Below are 19,693 nucleotides of genomic sequence, written 5' to 3' on the forward strand. Positions count from 1 at the left end.
TTGCAAATGTTTTTGTTTCACAGTGATTGTTTTATAGTTGTTTTCATTTTATTTTTAATTTCCATACAATGATCCCATATAAAATTAAGGAAAGGGGGTTGGTTAGTGGGGCTGTATATAAATGCCAAATTATATAGTATATAGTGAGGGTATATGTCTAGTAGTGTAATCCCTGTTTGTGTTCAGGTTGGGACTTGCTGTATTCGATATACATTGCTTTTAGTATTGTAGACTAGCATATATACCGGTAAGTCTGATCCAGGAGCAGTTAAAAAGAATGCTCAATGCATTACACATATATTCAATTCCTATCTATATGCACTGTGAAATGCTTTTTGTCCTTATAGAGGTGCTGCAGGAGGAACATATACTTGTTGCTTTAAAGGACATCTACCACCAGGATCACAGATTGTAAACTAAGTACTTTGTCATGCTGGTGTGTGTCTGGCAGGATCTGCTTTTCTTTTATCTTCATGTTCCCGGTTTAAAAAAAAAAAAAAAAGCCCTAGGGCAGCGATGGCGAACCTTTTAGAGATCGAGTGCCCAAACTAGAAATAAACCCACTTATTTAAATGCAAAGTGCCAAAACAGCAATTTAAGTGGTAACATGTTTTGTCAAGGCTTTTAATTGTATCAGCGTCCTGATGACACCAAAACAGTTGCAAGAACAAGGAGAAATTCAGATTATCATTGTAGCTTTCTTCCAGGGTCCCCTGAACAGGATGAATTTCATGGCCTAGAGCAGGACCTACAATAATAACGCAGCCTTGTCCGCACCTCCTTGCTTCTCTTGTAGTCCCAGGCTGCTTTATAATGTGTAGCTTTAAAATAGCCCTGACCACAGCATGTCCTGGGTGGCCAGGGACTGCTGGAGGAGGTTTTGAGTCCTGTCTGGGGTGATGGCCTGGGTGCCCACAGAGAGTGCACCGAGTGCCACCTCTGGCACCCGTGCCATAGGTTCGCCACCACTGCCCTAGGGGCTCCATAGGTTTTAATGGAGCCTGAAGCCCTTTAGGCTCATTTGCATAATTTGTAAAGCCTTTTATTCTTAAAATTAAGAGGGAGCACACACACCAGTATGTAAATGTGCTTGGTTTACAATTCTTCATCCTGGTGGTAGATTTCCTTTAAGGAAATACCAGCAACAGGGCAAAGTCAAACCATCTAGTCCTGGAATGTAAAGTGTCATGGCAGGACTAGAGGGCACCATTTTTCATTAAAATTTTTGCTATGAAACCCCATTATCAGGAGGGGCCTTAGAGGGTATATAAAAGTGTATCTTTCCACTACCAGGGTCCGTATTATACTATACAGTATAATAGTGGACCGAGCATCTTCAAGTTGCTTCATGGTCATTGTACACTCCCTAAAAGGAGCAACACTACCATTAAAAATTCCGATTTTCAACAGGTAGAAATTTTGGGCCCACTGTAAATAAAGCAGATTGTGGATAAAAGGATCCTGCTCAATATGCCAAAACTGTGGCGGGGGCTGCCCCCTATTGTTGGCGGCTAATCCATGGGTAATCCCACAGCAGAAACCTGAGGCTCAGCATCAAAGTCTACATATCTTAACAATTCACTAATATTCCCCTTTGTGATCCAGTATTCCCACACACTTTCCATCCGATGGCTGCTGTTGTTGCCATGACCACCAATGACGTTGTATTTTCCAACACATGTCCTGCCCTGACACATTAAGGACGTCACCAAATATTACTCATGTATACAGAATGTGTTATTGTGTATTATCTGGGAAAACTTATCTATCATTTTGTTTGGGTTGGGGAGACCAGCCCCCACCCCCTTGAAGTCATCCATACGTCTAAATTCGTGAAGCGTTTATCCAATTGCTCCAATTCTGGTTTTCTGACAAATTATTTAACCATGGAAGCCCCTGCAAGTATAAATTAACCATAAGAGCACTCGCTATCCATATAGCGCACAGTTGTACATGGGGACCCCCCCAAAACAGAGCAAAGAACTGGGGGCATCAGAATATTTTTCCACAGAAAACATAGATACTATCTTTACAGTATGCAACATACATTGGACTTCATTCTTAAAAGCAAAAAAATTCACTTATCCCAGATAGCAAACAATTTTCTGTATCCTCCTATGCAGGTTAAGAAACTAAAATTTATATAGGCAACAAGGCCGGTTACTATACAACAGTTTTGATAATTGACCCATAGCAACCAATCAAAGCTTAGCTTTCATTTGTAAAACTGCTTTGGGAAAATAAGAACCGTGCTCTGATTGGTTGCAATGGAAAACAAGGCCTCATTTTCAGAAATAAGGCCTAATGTTTCTGTAAATGTCAGTAATACAGAATAATGATATGTGCACAACAATATATGAGCATATTACATCTCTTCACAACCTTTTTATGGTTTGGTTTGCTTTAATTTGGGCTGTGTCACGGTTTCTGTTTCTAGATTGACAGTAGAAGCATTGTGCTGAATGTCTATGTAACATAGACATGTCTAATGTCTAAGTTTACGCCCAAAATTGATTTAATCCATTTGGGAGAGAGGAAAAATAGAAAGAGAGGATTAGAAATGTTAAAATCCAGCATGTTTGTTACCACATTTCACTTTTTGGGTAGTTTACAGTGATACATCCTAGTTTTCAGGATTGTTTCTAAAATTTTAAGTCAGTCTAGACATTTAGTAAACTTGTCTGATTTTTATTCTCATAGCGTAAGCCCAATTTTTCCTGTATTAATGTAGTAACAGGTTCATATATAGCCAAGTAATTTCTGTCACAACATTGCTAGGGATTTCGGGTTTGGTGGTGGACCCCAAACGATCAGCAAATTCAAACCTACCCTATGGATAATCAGTTATACGAACCTCTCCTACTAACACATTCAACCATGCAATACATGGCCTAATCTGGTTCACCCAAAATCTTGTTGTCCGCTTAAATCAGGGATTCTGAGGTAACAATTGTATAGAACTTCTGCCATAAAACGCATTCGCACGTCCATCACTCTCATGTGCATTACTATTTACTGGCTGTTTCCTTTGCATGTGTTCATTGATGCCAGAACCCACCTCAAAATAGAGAGCAGCAGCCCAACACTTAGAACCACAGTGGTGACCATCTTTAATGAGTCCATAGCTTACACACATTCATGGCAGACATCCTCACTGAGTGGTGAGGGTCCAGAACTTGTGTATATGGCTCAGCGATACAATTCTAGTCTTTCCGAGACAGGATGAAGCAGGAGATGCCTATAAAATGAGGAGGGTTTAACAAAAGGCTAAGAAAAGCCCCAAAGTGACAGTATTATAAAGATGGGGGTCATTACAAAGAGTAGGGGGCAGGGGATAGAGTTGCACAAGCCAGTATAAGCATACAGGCCATAGAGAAAGACCTAGGAAGAATTCACAGGATAACGTAGGGCTCCCCCCTTTTATTCTTAACCAGCACTCAGCACAGGACCCATGTGTATCTGGCAGAGTGTATTGTATGTCATGCGTGTATATGTATGGATGCATGGAGCAGGATGTGTAGATATATATATATGGAAAGTCTATTTTCTTCTGCCAACATGAGTCTGTGCCCTTGGATATCCCTGAGGCTCATCTAGTCCTTTATCCCATGTGATGCGGCTTGCAACCTTACATCCACAAATCAGAAATATTTGGGGGTCCTGCAGCTCAGGAGTCAACCCCATAGACGGACTTGGTCCCAGATCAAATGAGGCAGGGGACAGGCAGTGGTGGGGTGTCACTTGCGGGCTTGAAGAGTGTCCTGGAATTTAGTACTGGTGTATCGAATGTGAAATCCCTTCTTGTTAATTGAGTCGTCCGAGTGGAACCGGATTGTCAGCGAGTCGCCGGATGAATACACTTCCTCCGGGGGCTGCAGAGGGACAAAAAAAAGAACAGGTGATGAATCCATTCACAATAAGCAGAATACAGAACATGCTACATTGAACAGAAAAGGGAAACGTGTGAGGGATTTGTCCATTCACAGAAAATGTAATGAAAGCAAAGGGGGGGCCGGGACACTGTAAAAGGGGTGCAACACAATGGCAACACAGAAACGTCAGACCCCAGCGTCTGGGTCTATTCATGGCAGGGGGAACACGCACAATGGCGCCGACATCCAGCAGAACGCTCCTTATTCTCTGATTTATAATAGTGTCAGGGTGGCACAATGTGCCCACACATGACAGAGTAGAAGATAAATTGGACAACACCTCCATTATTTCCATTTCGGGAGTGTATTTTTAAGGTTACCACCATTCTTGGCTCTGGATGATCTACTATATTGTATGAGTACAGTGCCAAAGCTGGCAATGTAGTTGCTATGGTGCCCATAAAAGAGTCCGGCTAAGGTTGGCATCACCTCCCTTTGCTAGGGATATGAGAATAGTCTCTTGATAATTACAGTAATTAGCAATCCAATGAGCTGAACACAACCACAGGGATGGGAAAGAAGAAAGGAGAGTGACAAGCTGTGGGCCCCTCACATACTACAGTATAATGGCATAAACCAAAACAGAGACATATTTTGGGTTTTGCCAATGATCTGTCCCTCTACATTTCGTATCCTGTTGTAAATTCCACTAGTCTCAGTTATTGGAATATCCTAATGAAAAATTCATATTCCACAACTGTAGCCCCTGGGAGTGCACTTGATGTCCCTTCTCTTTGCTAGTATACCTGCTGTAAGATATTAGTCTCAAAAGTCTGCTGTAGCTTCTACTCAGAGCAGATGGGATCAGTGCAGAGAGCAAAGAGAACAGCAGTGTGAGGACACACCCAGGTGCTTATTTGATATGGAGAGGCTCTTTTTGCATTATATTATATAATAGGGATCAATGTACTGTATACGTTGCATGTAGAAAGCTCCCCCTAGTGGCCTAACAAGATAGCTAAAGAGGCATTGGAAAATGTAATTGCATATTTCCCAGAATCCCCTAGTGACCCTAAATAACACAGTGGTGGCCGTTTAACACAATTATTAGACAATTAAGGCCAACCTTTCAAAATCTTGAAAAAACAAAACTCCGAAACCTTCTATAATATCTGGAATGGATTTATTCTAAGAATGGAGCAAAATCCTGGGGATTGTTATACTGCAGTACTGTTATTATTGCACACAGTGATGGGAAATCCAGCTGACTTCTTTTATAAATGCCTGTTGAATCATTTCCTAAAGTTTCCGGAGCTACAGAATGGAGTCCTGTTATGTCTTCTGACTTAACTCACAACCATTCATTTTCTACATGGAAACAACCACTGTGTGTACTAAGGCGGTCACAGTCCACCGGACCTCAAATAACTACTTATACTGAATGGAGCAATTACAGTAGGATCAAAGTCCTCCGCTGCCGGGTCACTATTTCTGATGTGCCACCTACATGCTTTACCCAATAGCGGAATAAAGTAATCAGCGCTGGCAGGATGAAGGCATTAAAAATTTTTTCGCTGTCTATTCTGGAGTCTCGTGGAGGGACCACTCTAGGAAACGTGGATACAGAAGGCACGGAATAAGCCATAGAGTTTCATTAACCAATAAACTTCACAGCAAGGTAACATCCTTAACAGCCAAGAAGTTGATGGTACAGATGTGTCCACCCATAACAGAATTGGTTAAATGGTTACCAACTTTTTAACAAATTTTGCATAGATCAGTAGTACAAGTGACTTTGTAATACATCTTATTAGAGGAAAGTTCTTCTCTCACCACTTACATTGGTTCTTATCATCAGATCTCGCCTGAATTCTGTCTAGCTATCAGCAAGAGAGAAGCTCATTGCAGTTTCAGATTACATAATATCTGAAGAAGGGAGGGGGAAGTAGTGAGTCACAGCAGCTAGGTCTCTTGGTCATTTTATGGACAATCACAATGTAATGTAATGTAACAAAGTGATCATGTCCAGCGTGTTGCATAAAATTTATCATGCAACTTTTTCTTTTTAATTTGGGGACCGTTTCTAACATGAAGTCTTTGAGTTGCATTTACAATGTGTTAACATTGCATTGACAACACGTTTACGTTGTGTTTACATAAACACAATGTTAACCTGATGTAACTCAATGTAAACACCATGTTGAAGGAAATCTATCACCAGGATAAAGGATAAAGGGTCAACATCTGCAAAGAGTGTGTATGTTTTTTGTATGTTCTCTCCGTCCCACACTCCAAAACATACTGGTAAGTTGATTAGATTGTGAGCTCCATTGGGGACAGGGACCAATATGGGGAAACTCAGCAGCGCTGCGTAATCTGTGCACTATATAAATAAAGGAATTATTATTATAAGTAAACCAAGCACACTTACATTCAGGTGTGGCAGGATCTGACCTTCTTTTAGCATTCTTAGGTTTTTAAGAAAAAAAGGCTTTAAATATTATATCAAATGAGTCTGAGGGGCTCCTGGCTCAATTAAAATCTATGGAGCCCAGAGCCCCTCAGGCTAATTTGCATAATTGTAAAATCTTTTTTTTTTTTTGTACAAACCAGGATCCTTCCAGAGGGTGCACACACCTGTATGTCAGTGTGCTTGGTATACAAGCCTTGATACTGATGGTAGATGTCCTTTAACAGAATGTAAAATTTAATTAATTGTGTTTGCAATGCGTTCACAAAGGCTGCATGTGAATGCAGACTAAGGTGACAGTGTTATAGAGAAGGCAATTATAAAAAGACACACATGCGTAATGCCGCCACACTTGCAAGAGACTTACAGTTATGAGGATGAATGCGAGCAGGGCCCTCACTCCTATTTTTTCATATGACCTTTACTCTGTAACGCCTTATTTTATTTGTATATGTTTCCCAGAGTCTGTAAAGTGCTAAGGAATTTAATGGCACTATATAAAGATTATTATTATACTTACCCCTGAGCCGCAGTATCTCCCCATCCTGGGGGAATTCTCATTAGGCCCGTCATATATCTCTATGTAGTCATATCCACAGTCCTGCTCCTCCTCCAGCTCAAAGCTCTGGAACACCAGCTCCACACCATAATTTCCCTCCGACTGTAAGTGCCATATGCACTCTGAGGCAGGCGGGTGAACGTCATCTCCAAATTTAGCATGGGAATATAAGTCTTTAGTGCGGACCTCTGCGAGCAATGTCCCTCCGCACTCTAAAAGGAGAAAGGTAATAACTGATGTCAAATCAATACTATTATGTTGTGTTACAATGTCTCACAAGGCCATACGTCATTATAATCTAAGCCACTACTATACTGGCTGGCACAGGTAACCATGGGGAGAAAAAGGGGATGAAGGTGCAGAGTCTCAGTATGTAAATGATACAGTGAGAGAGGGTATTATGATTCTGGGGGTCCTAGCAGTCACATGTTGCAAACTGATGTCACATAAAAGTAACTATAGCTCTAGAAAAAGTATGGTAAACTGTGTCAATAGATATGTGGAGTTCCCCTTTAAAATTGTCAAGGCAAAACTCCTCTGTCTAACCCAAAAAGGACTCAGTTTCCTTGTGCATACTCCGCACCTTCTAAACCTGATAACCTTAGAGGAACCCAACATGTGGCAATGACAAAGGGGCAGTAAGATGGCTCCAGGTGGAATGTAACCTGAAGCTGTCAGGTGCACAGGACCTGGAGCGGAGTTGGCCAAAATGTCAGGGCAAATTAAGAAAAAAGCCCCAAACCACAGCACCAGGAGACCTCCTGAATCCTGCTAAGTGGCCATGACAGATAAGAGCAAGCACCAAGAGTCCGGGGATTAAAGGGAACCTGTCACCAGCTATTATCTCACTGATCTACTAGCCCCCTCCCCACTAAGGTAGGATATGAAACGTCCTTTCTAGTTTCCCCTCTTTTATGCAAATCTCCCCCGTTTACCTATAAAAAAAAAATCTCCTCCAAAGTCATGTGACAACAAACAGAGAAAAGTCATCCTTTACCAAAGATGAGTCAGGTTCAGAGGCAGAAGGTAGAGAATCACTTAGAGGCTTTTATCATGGGTTTTATAGTAGATAGAACCATGGTTCTGGTATCAAATTAAAGAAATTTATTGAAAAAAACCCAAAAACTTTGGCTTGTGGATCTGTGAGCTACAGAACCGGGAATACAGGGAGTTTAAGACATAGTTGGAAATGTGAGCTGCAGATAAAAATCCAATTTCTGCCTTTTTCCATAACCACCTGTATAACCGGTTCTGTAGAACCACAAGTCTTATACGGTTTGAAAGACAAAATTCTTTCTTTAATCTGATACCAGAAACAAGTTTCTAGGTGCTATAGAACCCAAAACATAGGTGTCTAAACTGATGCGCCACATGACTCATCTATGGCAATAAAATGATAGTTCTCTAAATTTTAGATAGCTACGGCTATAGTGATTTTGTTTTGGTTATGATACATTTGCTATTCTAGTCAATGGTTTCGGACTAGTCATGTGTGGGTCAGTTCTAGCATCCATTAGGAGATGTCATGTGTCTTACCAGTTGTCACTTCTGCAACAAATCCTCTTTTCTGCACCGAATTATCAGAAATAAATTTGAGAAACATTTGGTTTTCTGGTGCGACAATCGGATCAGGGACTTTACTGCCACAGAAACGCTTTAGGACGGGAGCCTGAGCATTGGCGCCAGAGTAGACTTCTACGTGGTCGTAGATGCATTCCTGGTGGGACTCCATCTCCAGGTCTTTCACCACCTGCCGGGCAGAACCGAGGAAAAGGTATCAAGCAACTAATGAGAAATAATTCATATATAAAACCAAAATATCTGACTTGCATCCATATTTCAAGCTCAATCAATTGTAGGACAGAGGGATAAAAGTGCAGACAAGATGGTTCTCCCATCCTGGTTGTAAAAATCATAGCAGAACCCAATCCAATGTGGCGCTTATATTATAGACAATATGGCAGCACTACACCGGTACTAACCAGTTTCACTCGGTGCCCTGCTGTGCCAGTCAGGAGCCATGTGCACGTCTTCTTGTTGGGGTAGGTGTCGGGCCAGTTGGGACTGGTGATGTTCTGATTACTGACCGTCACATTGTGGTTACAGCCCGCTGAAATGAAGCACATAAATAGGTGAACATAAACCATAACCATTTTACATACTGTATAAAAATCTGTCAGCTTCTACACAACTGCAGTTAAAGGAGGTCCCAACAAACTTATTTAAAGTCCAATTCCACCCCATTTATTATCTAATCAGATCTGTTTATCTCTTTGTTGAAAAAACATAAACATTCTGTCTTCCTGTGACCACTAGAGGGAGCTCATAAAGATACTGTATACAGATTTAAAATAGAGTTCAATGCATATAGTGTATTCAGTACATTTCTGAGCTCCCTCTAGTGGTGTCAACAGGACAAAGAATTAATAATTTGTCTACAATTGGAATACCAAATATAAAGATATAGAAAGAAGCATGGTGGGAAGACATTTCTTGCAGATAGCAAGAAGATTGGACGCTTTGATCAAGCAATTTTTTACAGCTCAGACATGAAGATGAATCTTGGGCACACATTTGTGGTTAGATTACCCTCTTTGCAGTCATGCTTGTTCTCATGGAGGGTGAAGCCGCTCCGACAGCTGCAGATATAGCTGCCCTGAGTGTTGACGCACTCGTGCTGACAGCCCCCGTTATCCCGGGAACATTCATCTTTATCTGTAACACAAGGACAAGGAATGGATCACTACAATGAATGAGAAGAGAGGAGAACCAGAGAGGGGGAGAGTTAGAAAAGCTTGGCATATTCCCCTCCCCCGACCACCGAAACCAGCTCCGCATTACCTGAGAAGCACAGAGGGGGGCACCAGAAGCAGCTTGATGTAGTGGGGAGGGGAGGTCAATGATGGAAAACATTCAGAGGGCATCAGGCATCCGAATCTCAATTACCTTACAAATCACCCCCATAGTTCCCTCCCCATATTGGTACTGATACTTCTTATAAAAAACAATAAAAATAGATATTTATTTACTAAAATAATAATAAAAATGATCCATGTAACAGTTATTTGTCAAGATACACTTCCCACCAATCCCAAAAGTCTCCAAAGAGTGGTGGGGGCAGACTTCTCAAATCCCTTTGGTAGCCATGTATAATGGGGTGATGGGCAGCGCAGGGTTAGATGGGGTATAGAGGTCTAGGAGAAGGGATAGGGAGGATGACGTATACAGGTGAGGGGGGGGGGGGTAAGTTGGGGGCTCTCATTAAGGGGAGCGAGTCTTTTTCGACGTCCTGGTTTTCATTCGGGGACGCTTCCGGGGTAAAGCCTGCTGCGGCTGCTGTTTCATTTTTTGGAGCTGTAATAACTTCTGTTTGTTCTTCTTCTCTGTAATGAGAGAGGGAGGGGAGGAGAGCGAAAAAGGAGGTGGAGGAAGAAAAGCGGGAGAAGTAGAGGATAGCAGCGTAGTAAAGAACACAAAGAGGAAAGAGGAGAGAGGGAATGTACAAACATCAGGGACAAAGCAAAATAAGCAAAGAACAAAATGTGGAAAGTGGGGCGAACGTGTACATATAGCATAAAAGGGGGGGGGAGGGGGAGGGTCACGTCAGGAGAAGAGGAGGGGGAAGAGTCAAAACGGTGGGATCAGGGGGTGGGGTAATTGTCTCCTCATTCTGATCCATTATACAGAAGGGGCGAGGGGGTCATGCAGCGGAGATGCCAGGCTCTGCATGCAGCTCTACAAGGGAAGGAGCGGGCAGAGCGCCACCAGAGTGTGCCCTCTATACCCGATCTCATCCCTTGTAGACTCTGTACTTCATGCATAACGCAACCCCATCAAGCTTCAAGGGCTATAGTCATTAGAGGTGAGCACATCAGCCACATCGCACTTTTAAGGTTCCTGTACCACTTGGCACCAACTTCAGATTTTAGATTATATAGCGTTAGGTAGTAGAAAGTGTTAGGGGCTGGCCCTGAGCTGTGTAACCGTAATAGTGTTATATAGAATATAAAGATATTTATTTCCCAGGATTGTCCTTGGGTTGTGTCCTCACACTGCTGTGTTCTTAGCTCTCTGCTACACAGCCACTGTCATGGAAGGAAAAGCTGTATCAGGCTACTATTTAATAGGCAAAGTACAGGGGAGGGTCCGTGGAGTATATAAATAAAGGAATTATTATTATTATTAAAAAAGGAGTAATTCTGCTTAGAGCCAAGAGCACAGCAGTGTGAGGACACACCTATAAATTCCTTGGAGAAGCTACAATCCTGGAATATAATAATATAATTATATATAATCCAGCTGTTAATAACAAGGAATACATAGGAGTGGTTACACAGCTCTGCAGATTCACATTAAGAAAAACCTGCTCCCCTCTTCTCCTGACTCGCCTGTTTTAGTAAATACTCAGGTTTCCCATGATAATAAACTATGGACAACTGGGTTTTACATTTCCTCTAGTCAAAGGGGTGTGTCCCTACACAGTCAGACAGATTAAGCACTGATCGGTAATTGTCTAACTTGGCATGAACACACCCCTTACTGGTAACGCCTAAGCATTCATACATTTCTAGGAGGAATTACAGAAGAACATAGTTAAAAGAAACTTTGCTCCAGAATTGTTTATTCCTATGGAATTAAAGTATTTACTAGGCCAGGCATGTCAGGAGAAGTAATGGCTGCCTTAAAGGACATCTACCACCAGAGTAAAAGATTGTATGTAAATGAGCCTGAGGGGCTCCAGGCTCCATTAACACCTATGGATTCTGGAGCCCCTCAGGCTCATTTGCATACAATCCTTCATTCTGGTGGAAGCTAACCTTTAAAGTGGTATTTCTTCTAAAAGACCCCAATCTCCAGTAACTAGGTGTTACATTCCACCCATATATATTACAATGTGCTTACAGAATAATCTTTCTATATGGTGGATATCATTATTCTATATGGTGGATATCCAACAGTGCACATTTTCATTAAACTCCATTTAAACTCTTAAAGGGGTTTCCAGTATAAAATATAACTTGGCAAGGCCCCAAGCACTATACGGTGTGGTCCCATAAAATATTACAATATAGGAAACTGTATTTACCATATTACTCAATAGGATCCATCAGTCGTATGCATTGTAATACAAGTGTGAACACAGCCCAAGTCACAAATTACATTTTGTGTGTGTAGATCACAGACAGGGGAGTTTACTGAAAATGTCATGAGATTTTAGGGGTTACAGCTGGTGTCCACAACTCCAGATCCCCCTCATCATAACTAGGTTTTCAGGGATGTATACAAAACTGTCCAAGCGTGTGTAAACGCACAGGCAGTGCTCCCTACTCATTGCAGGGGTACAATAAAGCTATGTTTTGTGTCCTCCGTTTCGTTAGTGATCACATTTGCGGAAAATGGGAAGTGTTTGATGTCCCTGCAGCGCCTCTAGAGGGGGAATGAAGCATTACACAATGCCCTTTCTCTTTAGTTGTGTAATACAGGACAGGCCACTCAGTGTAAATTCTCTCCACTCAAGCAAATAGAAGAGGATCCCGAACAGAGGACCCCATCTATAGAATAAATAAAAATGGGTTTTATAAACTAACACACCAGCATAACCTTAAAACAACATCAAAGTTTCCCAACCACACAGAGATCAATAGTATTAAAGAAAAAATGGGAATCTCATGAAAAAGTGCACCATTATACACCATAATAACACCGGCACATGTCAGCCAGGTAATACCAGCGTTACATCTGCTTAATTCTGCAAGCAATGCAGAGGTACGAGCTGCGATCAAGCCAAGCGAGGTTTATTCCAGTATCCCATAGATAGAGCACCCTGAAGAGGGTCCCCACCCTCAGTGGTGCACAGGCAGGAGGGCAGGAGCAGGACATGCAGGGAGGAGGCTCACCTGAGTAGTAAGTCGCCTTGAATCCTTTCTTTGATACAGTGTTGTCAGACTTGAACTCTATGCGCATGTTGTTGTACTGCGAGCTGATCACCGGGGGGAGCTCTTGGCCACAGAACTTTCCTAGAAGTTTAGAATCCGAAGTCAAACCGCTACGAACTTCCACGTAATCATATTTGCAGACCTGGTGGGGGCAGACACGATAATAAGAAGCAGAGGCCGAGATATATCACAGGCCTGAAGAATATAGATGAAGCACAGGACACGTGCATATAAATACAACAAGATCTATATTTAGTATAAGGCATTTCTGCAGAGGGGCTACAGGATGTACGAGTTCAGGAGACAGAGATATGCAGAGTCTTTAAGCTGTATAGCTAATCTGTGCCCCTCTATGGTATCAAAGGATCACTAGGGTCATAGTTCCATGGCCCCCCTCCTTCTAAAATCAACTTTTAAAATGATGCTAATGAGTCTGAGGGGCTACCCTAGCCCCTCTGTGATCTGACTTTACAGGCCGTTACACTGTCTCACCCTCCCCCCTTCTCCTTCAGCACTGAGATCAATGAAGGAGTGCTGATGAAGCAGGGGTAGGATGAGATCCCCCAATAATACAAGAATAAGGGTGGCGCTGGTTGATCATGCTTCTTGTTGATCCATTCACTGTTTATAGGAGTTCCAGAAGTTGCCAAGCACAGCGCTTACCTATCTCCGGCACTGAAGATACCCTTGGGCTGAGCTTTGCAGTTTCTGGCATTACCATAGTATTAAATGGAGCAACAGGATGGCCAATCAATATGCTATTGCATCAATTAGTGATTGATGGGGGTCCCAGCGGTAGGACCCCCACAGTTCAGACTGTTATACCCTCTCCTGTGGAAAGTGAATACAGGCCTTTTAATAGCTAAGCTGCAGTAACACAGCTAAGCCACTAAACAGGTTATGGAGCTGTTCTTCTAACTTAGTTCTCTGTGTTAATGCTGGCAGCTGATCAGCAGAAGTACCGCACCTGTACCAATTTGTTATTGATGACTTATCCAAAGGTCATAGGTCATTAATGTCAAGAAGCTGGAAACCCCCTTTAAGTAAACACTACTCATGTCCAAATTTCCAGGTATCAGAGAAGATGTGGCTTTGACAGTCAGTATAGGCTGTCTCCTGAATAAGTCAGACCTTATCTGGCCAGTCACAACCTCCGACGCAGATGTGAACATAGCCCAAAACTGAATACTTTGTTCAAAGACACGTGTAGACACAACAGACCGGCAGAAGTTTTTACACTTACGTCATTGCCTTCTGTCTCGAAGTGTTGAAAGGTGAGTGTGATGCGGAATTGTGTGGGTGCCACCAGCTGCCAGACGCAGTTCTTGTTTGGTGGGTACTCTTTGGGGTACCCGGGGCTGCTGATGGTACCATTCAGCTTGGTCAAAAAGCCACCACAGGTCGCTGCAAAACAACAGAATGTTAAGAGGGCAAAAAGCAACAAAATGGGACTAGGGGGGTAATAATAAATCACATTTCACCTGCACAGGATTTTTTGTCTGGAGCCAGCTCATATCCCGGGTCACAGGCACATTTATAGCTTCCGAGCGTGTTCACACATCGCTGTGCACAGCCGCCTTTATTAGGTCGGGAACATTCGTCAACCTCTGAGGGCGGAAGGTGAAACAACACTTCGTAATGAGCAGCAGCAAAAACAAGGAAATTGGATGGAAGATGCAGAATTCTGCCATTGTTCTGGTACTTTAGCTCTTTGTCTGAGTAAGCGGCCTACTTCTCCCATAGAGCACTGCCTGGCATCTCCCTAAGCAGGAGCCATACTAACAAGAGATATCCTAAAATCCGAATTCCCTCAACATTAGAGGTCAGATGGTTGGCCAGACCTATTGTATTTGTTGGATTCAGAGAATTTTCATATGATGTTTAATGTTTCACGTCTTCATATTCAACAAGCCACTTGTGTACCATATTAGGTTACGGCCAAAATAAAATCCCTTATTTTAGTCAATGGGGTTTATTTACTAACGGTCCACATGCGCACACTTTTGTTGGAATTTTCGGCATTTTCGGGGATTGCACGGCTTTGACAGGTATTTAACAGGTGTCTGCACTGGGATTGTGTTGCAAGCGATCGGATTGTGGCGCGGCTGCGTTGGCTTTCATGCAAAAATTAGGGGGCTTGCCATTGGACGAACCAACTGATTCGGACTGAGCGCGGGATTAAACTTTCAGATTGTGTTGCAAGACAATGCAGTTACATGCACCAGGAAGAAGATGGTGAACTCCGGCGGACCTGAGCGGGGAAGTGACACATGCAGGATATCGGGCGCACGATCTTAGTGAATCGCGGGAGAATACATTATCGGCGGGACAATGCACTTTCGGGGAACTTCGTCGGACAGGTAAGTAAATGTGCCCCAATAAGTTCACACAGCTTCTCTGGCACCCATGAGGGTGCAATCACATTTTTTCAGATGCAATTTTGAAAGCCAAAGCAGGTGTGGATCATAATGGTTGAAATATATCACTGAGAGAAGCTACTGCTTCATTTTTTTTCACTCCACTCCTGATCACATCAAAAACTGCATCTGAAAAACTGAAGGTGTGGATGCACCGTGAATAAATGCAGTGCTAGACTGGGGTTACTTGGGTCTACTATATAAAATCATTCTGGGGGTTTGACAACCATCTATACCCCAGAAATAGACCATAGTTGCCTGGTCTTCTAGTAATCGGGCGGACCAGTCCCAAAATGTCCAATTTATAAGCATTATCATATTGTCCCAATGACCTAGTGTAGGCAAAATAGTCATTGGTATACACTAAGCCTGTATGAGTAGTATATATTTTATGTACAATCGTAGCCTGGGTGCATATACTATGTCATTAGATGTATGCATTGAGAAAAAACCTGCCATCCTCCAATGGAAGGTAAATAAGTGGGAATAGATACACTATAGATCCTTCATTCCTTGTGTGGAGACGGATCCTGGGCTACATCCTCTTTACACTGATGTCTCTATGACATAAAGGAACGAAGGTGGAATTTCCCTTTAAATGAACATGAAGACCTCATGGCTTTGTCGTTACACCCATTAGTGAGATTTTCTTTCCTTCTGCCATGACATCACCTCGATCATCATCGCTCATGAAACATTGTTGGCTGGAATCTTAGTGGTCGATGAACTTCCTGGGAACATCACCACAAGAATTTCCAAAGTCACAATTCTCTCATGACCACGCTGCCTGTCCTAGGCCCCATTGCTTGAGAATGTCCTCAATGTGCATCTCATCCTCATTTAAAGGGGTTGGCCAGTTTACCTCATGTTTTTGTAATGTGTGTGCAAGTGGGGGTGGGGGCAGAATATTAGGATATTAGGCAAGCTACCAATATACATCTATTAATTGTTCTGCTTTGCTTTTTTTGATATGTAAAGTGGAACCTCCTGTTTTTTACCTCATCAGCCAGAGATTCCTGACCAGATTGAGGTTCATGCAATCTTTATCTGTCCATCATGACTTCTCAGACATAGAAAACGTTCATATCTGCACTGGAGGAACCAAAATATAGTTGATCTACAATGATCTACAATGCTACTTTTTCATCCCGAATGCAAACTTCATGGACCCCATTATCAGCCGGTGGGGTCCACCTGGTGGCGTCAGTGTGCATCATGTGCCAGATACAGATGCCTTTCATTTTCGTTTTTCTGTTTCTATGGCAGAACTGGAAATGATTATCGCAGATGTGAACCTGGCCAAAGACAGCGGATGCTAACCAAAACCAGATGTTATCCTCAGACGCGGTGACCACGCATATTCTATGGGAACCGCCACCAGGACATGAGCAGCTGCTACTACTGACCTTTGAAGTAGTGGAGAGAGAATCCCGCTTTATTGATAGAACCGTCTGATACAAATCGGATGAAAAGTTTATTGCCGGAACTCTTGAAGTCTTCTGGCTTGTCGTAACCACAATAGCGACCAATCAGAGGGCTGGTTTCAGAGTCGCCGTCGCGTATCTCCAGGAAGTCATATGCGCAGCTGTCGTGTCTCTCAATCTGTGGGACGAAGCTGCGTTAGACATGAGCTACAGATTTTCTTTGGGAAAAACTAATGGGATTGTCAGTACGTACACACGTTTGTTGGAATTCTGATATATCCTATCTATCATCTTTTGTTTATTACTATGCGTCTATGAAGGAAAGTGGAAATATAATTTGTCGCATGTCTGTCCCCGTAAAATGTTAATGGGTTCCATCAATATTCCACATAGATGATGACATTTATAGTCAGGTTTAACTTGTGCCAAAAGAACTTTGCAAAGTAGCTTAAAAACATCACTTTCTCCCACAAAAATGTGAGAGGTAACCATAGTTCCCTCCCGCAGGAAGTTGTCTATTTGTGGTGTGCTTGTTTAAGTCTTCCCCCGTGAATATTATGTTTTGTTACACTAGACACTTGCAGGGGTTCCCTTCCCCCCCAAAGCCGGTGATGATTCCTGGGCCTCTAACCTCAAAGGACTGAAACACGATTCCGATGTTGTAGCCATCAGCCACACGCAGCTTCCATTTGCAGTCTTTATTGGGTCTGTAATCGTCAGGATAATTTGGAGACTGGATGTGACCTTCATCTTTAGTTACGTCTCCTCCGCACTCGGCTGCAGAAAAGAGATATAAGAGTAAATATATATTAGGATTCATCACAGTTGAGAGTTTGCTTCAATTATGTAGATTCTAGTCGAGTTAGATCCATCAGCAGAGCAAATCTCTTTCCCATCCGACTACATGGAGGTTTACATCTTGTTTAACAAATTTCTGCTTTACAGAGCAGAATCCGATTTCACTTGAATGGGGATTGATCTACATTGTTCATAAAAATGCATCAAAATTTGAGTGTCTACAGTTTTTTTTTTTTTTTTTTTTTTTTTTTTATTCATAAAGTTTTTATTAATTTTTCCAAAATTTCTTAACATACAAATGTTATTGAATAGATTAATCATGTCATTTGCAGGTTTACATTTTCAATCTACCTCCTGTGTAGACATTACATGCAACTTATACTTGTCTCTTTTATGATGTACATCAAACAGTAGATGACAGGAGCACAAGTCTATTGTGATCTGCAAGATTAGTTTGTCTTAATTTTAAGAGGACCAGAGTTTCTAGAAGCTGTAAAATAGTAGGGGCGTCTAAAGTGACCTTACCCATGCAGCCTCTAAGCTTGACTTTTCCCAGGAAAAATATGACTCTTTTCTGATTTTTACATGACTTTGTAAGAAATTTTATACATATATGTGCAAGATTTCACATAATTGAAGAAATTCTAGGAAAGACATTTTAGATGTCCTAGGCTTGCAGATTAATGGGGTAAAATCGAGTGACAGGTTCCCTTTAAGAAAGTCTGTGTAACTTTTATACACTTTTCATAAATATCTTCAGACTGCAGTTGTTGCCCTGGGCACAGGACAATGTGCCTGCACCAAGCAATGTGGACACAGTCATTCTTTCTAATCTTCTGCAGGAGTGTTGCAAAAAAATCGGCAACATTTTCAGAATGTCCAAGCCCCGCTTTGTGCATGCCCTGCCCCCATTTAGCGTCATGGCACATCTCTTTTATGCACATGGACATTCTGGACTTGACTGCTACATAAAATGTCAGTGTCATTTATATGCTTTTTTCCAGGCAGATGGGCAAGTGAAATTTGGCAACTTATTCTTGTCTACCCATTTATCTTGAGTCTCAAAGACACTCCGGATAATTGGTGAGCCCAAGGAGAAGGCAATGATAAAACTAGTCCAAACGACAAAAACGATACAAAGTGGCACAAATTGTATAAATGTAAAATATAAACTAAAACACGCTGCATGACTACAGATACACAACAGGTACATCGGTCGGGATGAACTACAAGGATCAGGTCAGTTTCCAGTCACTTACCTTCATAGACAGCATGAAATCCTTTCCCCACGTAGTTACTGCTGCTCCGAAACTCAATCCACAATCTACTATCGCTGGATAATATGGAGTCTGGGAGTTTATCGCCACAGTACCGGCCTGGGAAGAGAGTAAAATTTGGGTATTTACTAAAGGCAAAGCTTATTGGACATGACAAGTAATAAGCAGATGACGGTACCTATGAGTGGAGCCTTCTTCCAGTGTCCATCCCTGACTTCTATGTAGTCATACCAACATAAACGGCTACGGTACACATCCAGGGAGGTAAAATTCAGTCTGATCTTAGGGGAAAAAAGCATGAGTTACAATACATAAGAGATATTTTATATCCTTTATATCTACTTCTTATAGTTAGTGCTCAATCCATATAGTAGATTACCGTAACCCTCTAGGGGCTTATTCACACGATCAGACTGATGGCCTAAACATCAACTACAGTACTGCACAGACCCGGAACATACACACTGCAATGAATACTAAACTTTCAGAAAACTTTGTATAAGTAAATAGTATAAGTGAATATAAGAAACTTTGTAATATATCTTAGTGTAGGAAGGCGTTTCTCTTTTTCTCTGCTATCTTTCCTTCTTCTGTAATGAGTTTCGCTCTCTGCTGAATTCCATCTTACTAGCAAAACAGAGAGAACTTAGTTAGGTAACATAACATAGAAGTCTATGGAGAGGGGAGGGGGAGAAGTGCATCACAGCAACTAGGTCTCCAGCCAGAAGAGACAACTGAGTACTAAACATAGAGCCTACAGAAGAGAAAACTGCTGGAAAACCCTCAAAATAAAATAATTCATTGTCCTGAAACATTGTAATCCTTCATGTATAAACACTGGACTACTGAGTTTTGCCATATTTCAGTTTTTTTCCTTGTGAAAAGACAATGGGGGAATCTATCCCCACTCTTACGCATCTGGTGTGGATGTCTATAACTG

General features: G+C 42.0%; 1 protein-coding gene across 1 annotated transcript in view; it reads right to left on the bottom strand.

The window, feature by feature from the left end:
* Nucleotides 1-3,086: 3,086 nt before the first annotated feature.
* BMP1 (bone morphogenetic protein 1) overlaps nucleotides 3,087-19,693 on the bottom strand; it is a 51,337-nt gene continuing 34,730 nt past the window's right edge. Inside the window, exons 9-20 of the mRNA XM_072149351.1 lie at nucleotides 18,932-19,034; nucleotides 18,736-18,852; nucleotides 17,310-17,455; nucleotides 16,661-16,856; nucleotides 14,319-14,444; nucleotides 14,081-14,241; nucleotides 12,799-12,979; nucleotides 9,491-9,616; nucleotides 8,884-9,011; nucleotides 8,438-8,651; nucleotides 6,863-7,113; nucleotides 3,087-3,872 (exon numbers count right to left, since the gene is read on the bottom strand). Coding sequence (XP_072005452.1) covers nucleotides 3,738-3,872; nucleotides 6,863-7,113; nucleotides 8,438-8,651; nucleotides 8,884-9,011; nucleotides 9,491-9,616; nucleotides 12,799-12,979; nucleotides 14,081-14,241; nucleotides 14,319-14,444; nucleotides 16,661-16,856; nucleotides 17,310-17,455; nucleotides 18,736-18,852; nucleotides 18,932-19,034 — 1,884 coding nt within the window. The 3' untranslated portion in view covers nucleotides 3,087-3,737. The remainder of the gene's footprint in view (nucleotides 3,873-6,862; nucleotides 7,114-8,437; nucleotides 8,652-8,883; nucleotides 9,012-9,490; nucleotides 9,617-12,798; nucleotides 12,980-14,080; nucleotides 14,242-14,318; nucleotides 14,445-16,660; nucleotides 16,857-17,309; nucleotides 17,456-18,735; nucleotides 18,853-18,931; nucleotides 19,035-19,693) is intronic.

The sequence above is a fragment of the Engystomops pustulosus genome, chromosome 4 (genome assembly GCF_040894005.1).
Source record: "Engystomops pustulosus chromosome 4, aEngPut4.maternal, whole genome shotgun sequence".
Lineage (NCBI taxonomy): Eukaryota > Metazoa > Chordata > Amphibia > Anura > Leptodactylidae > Engystomops > Engystomops pustulosus.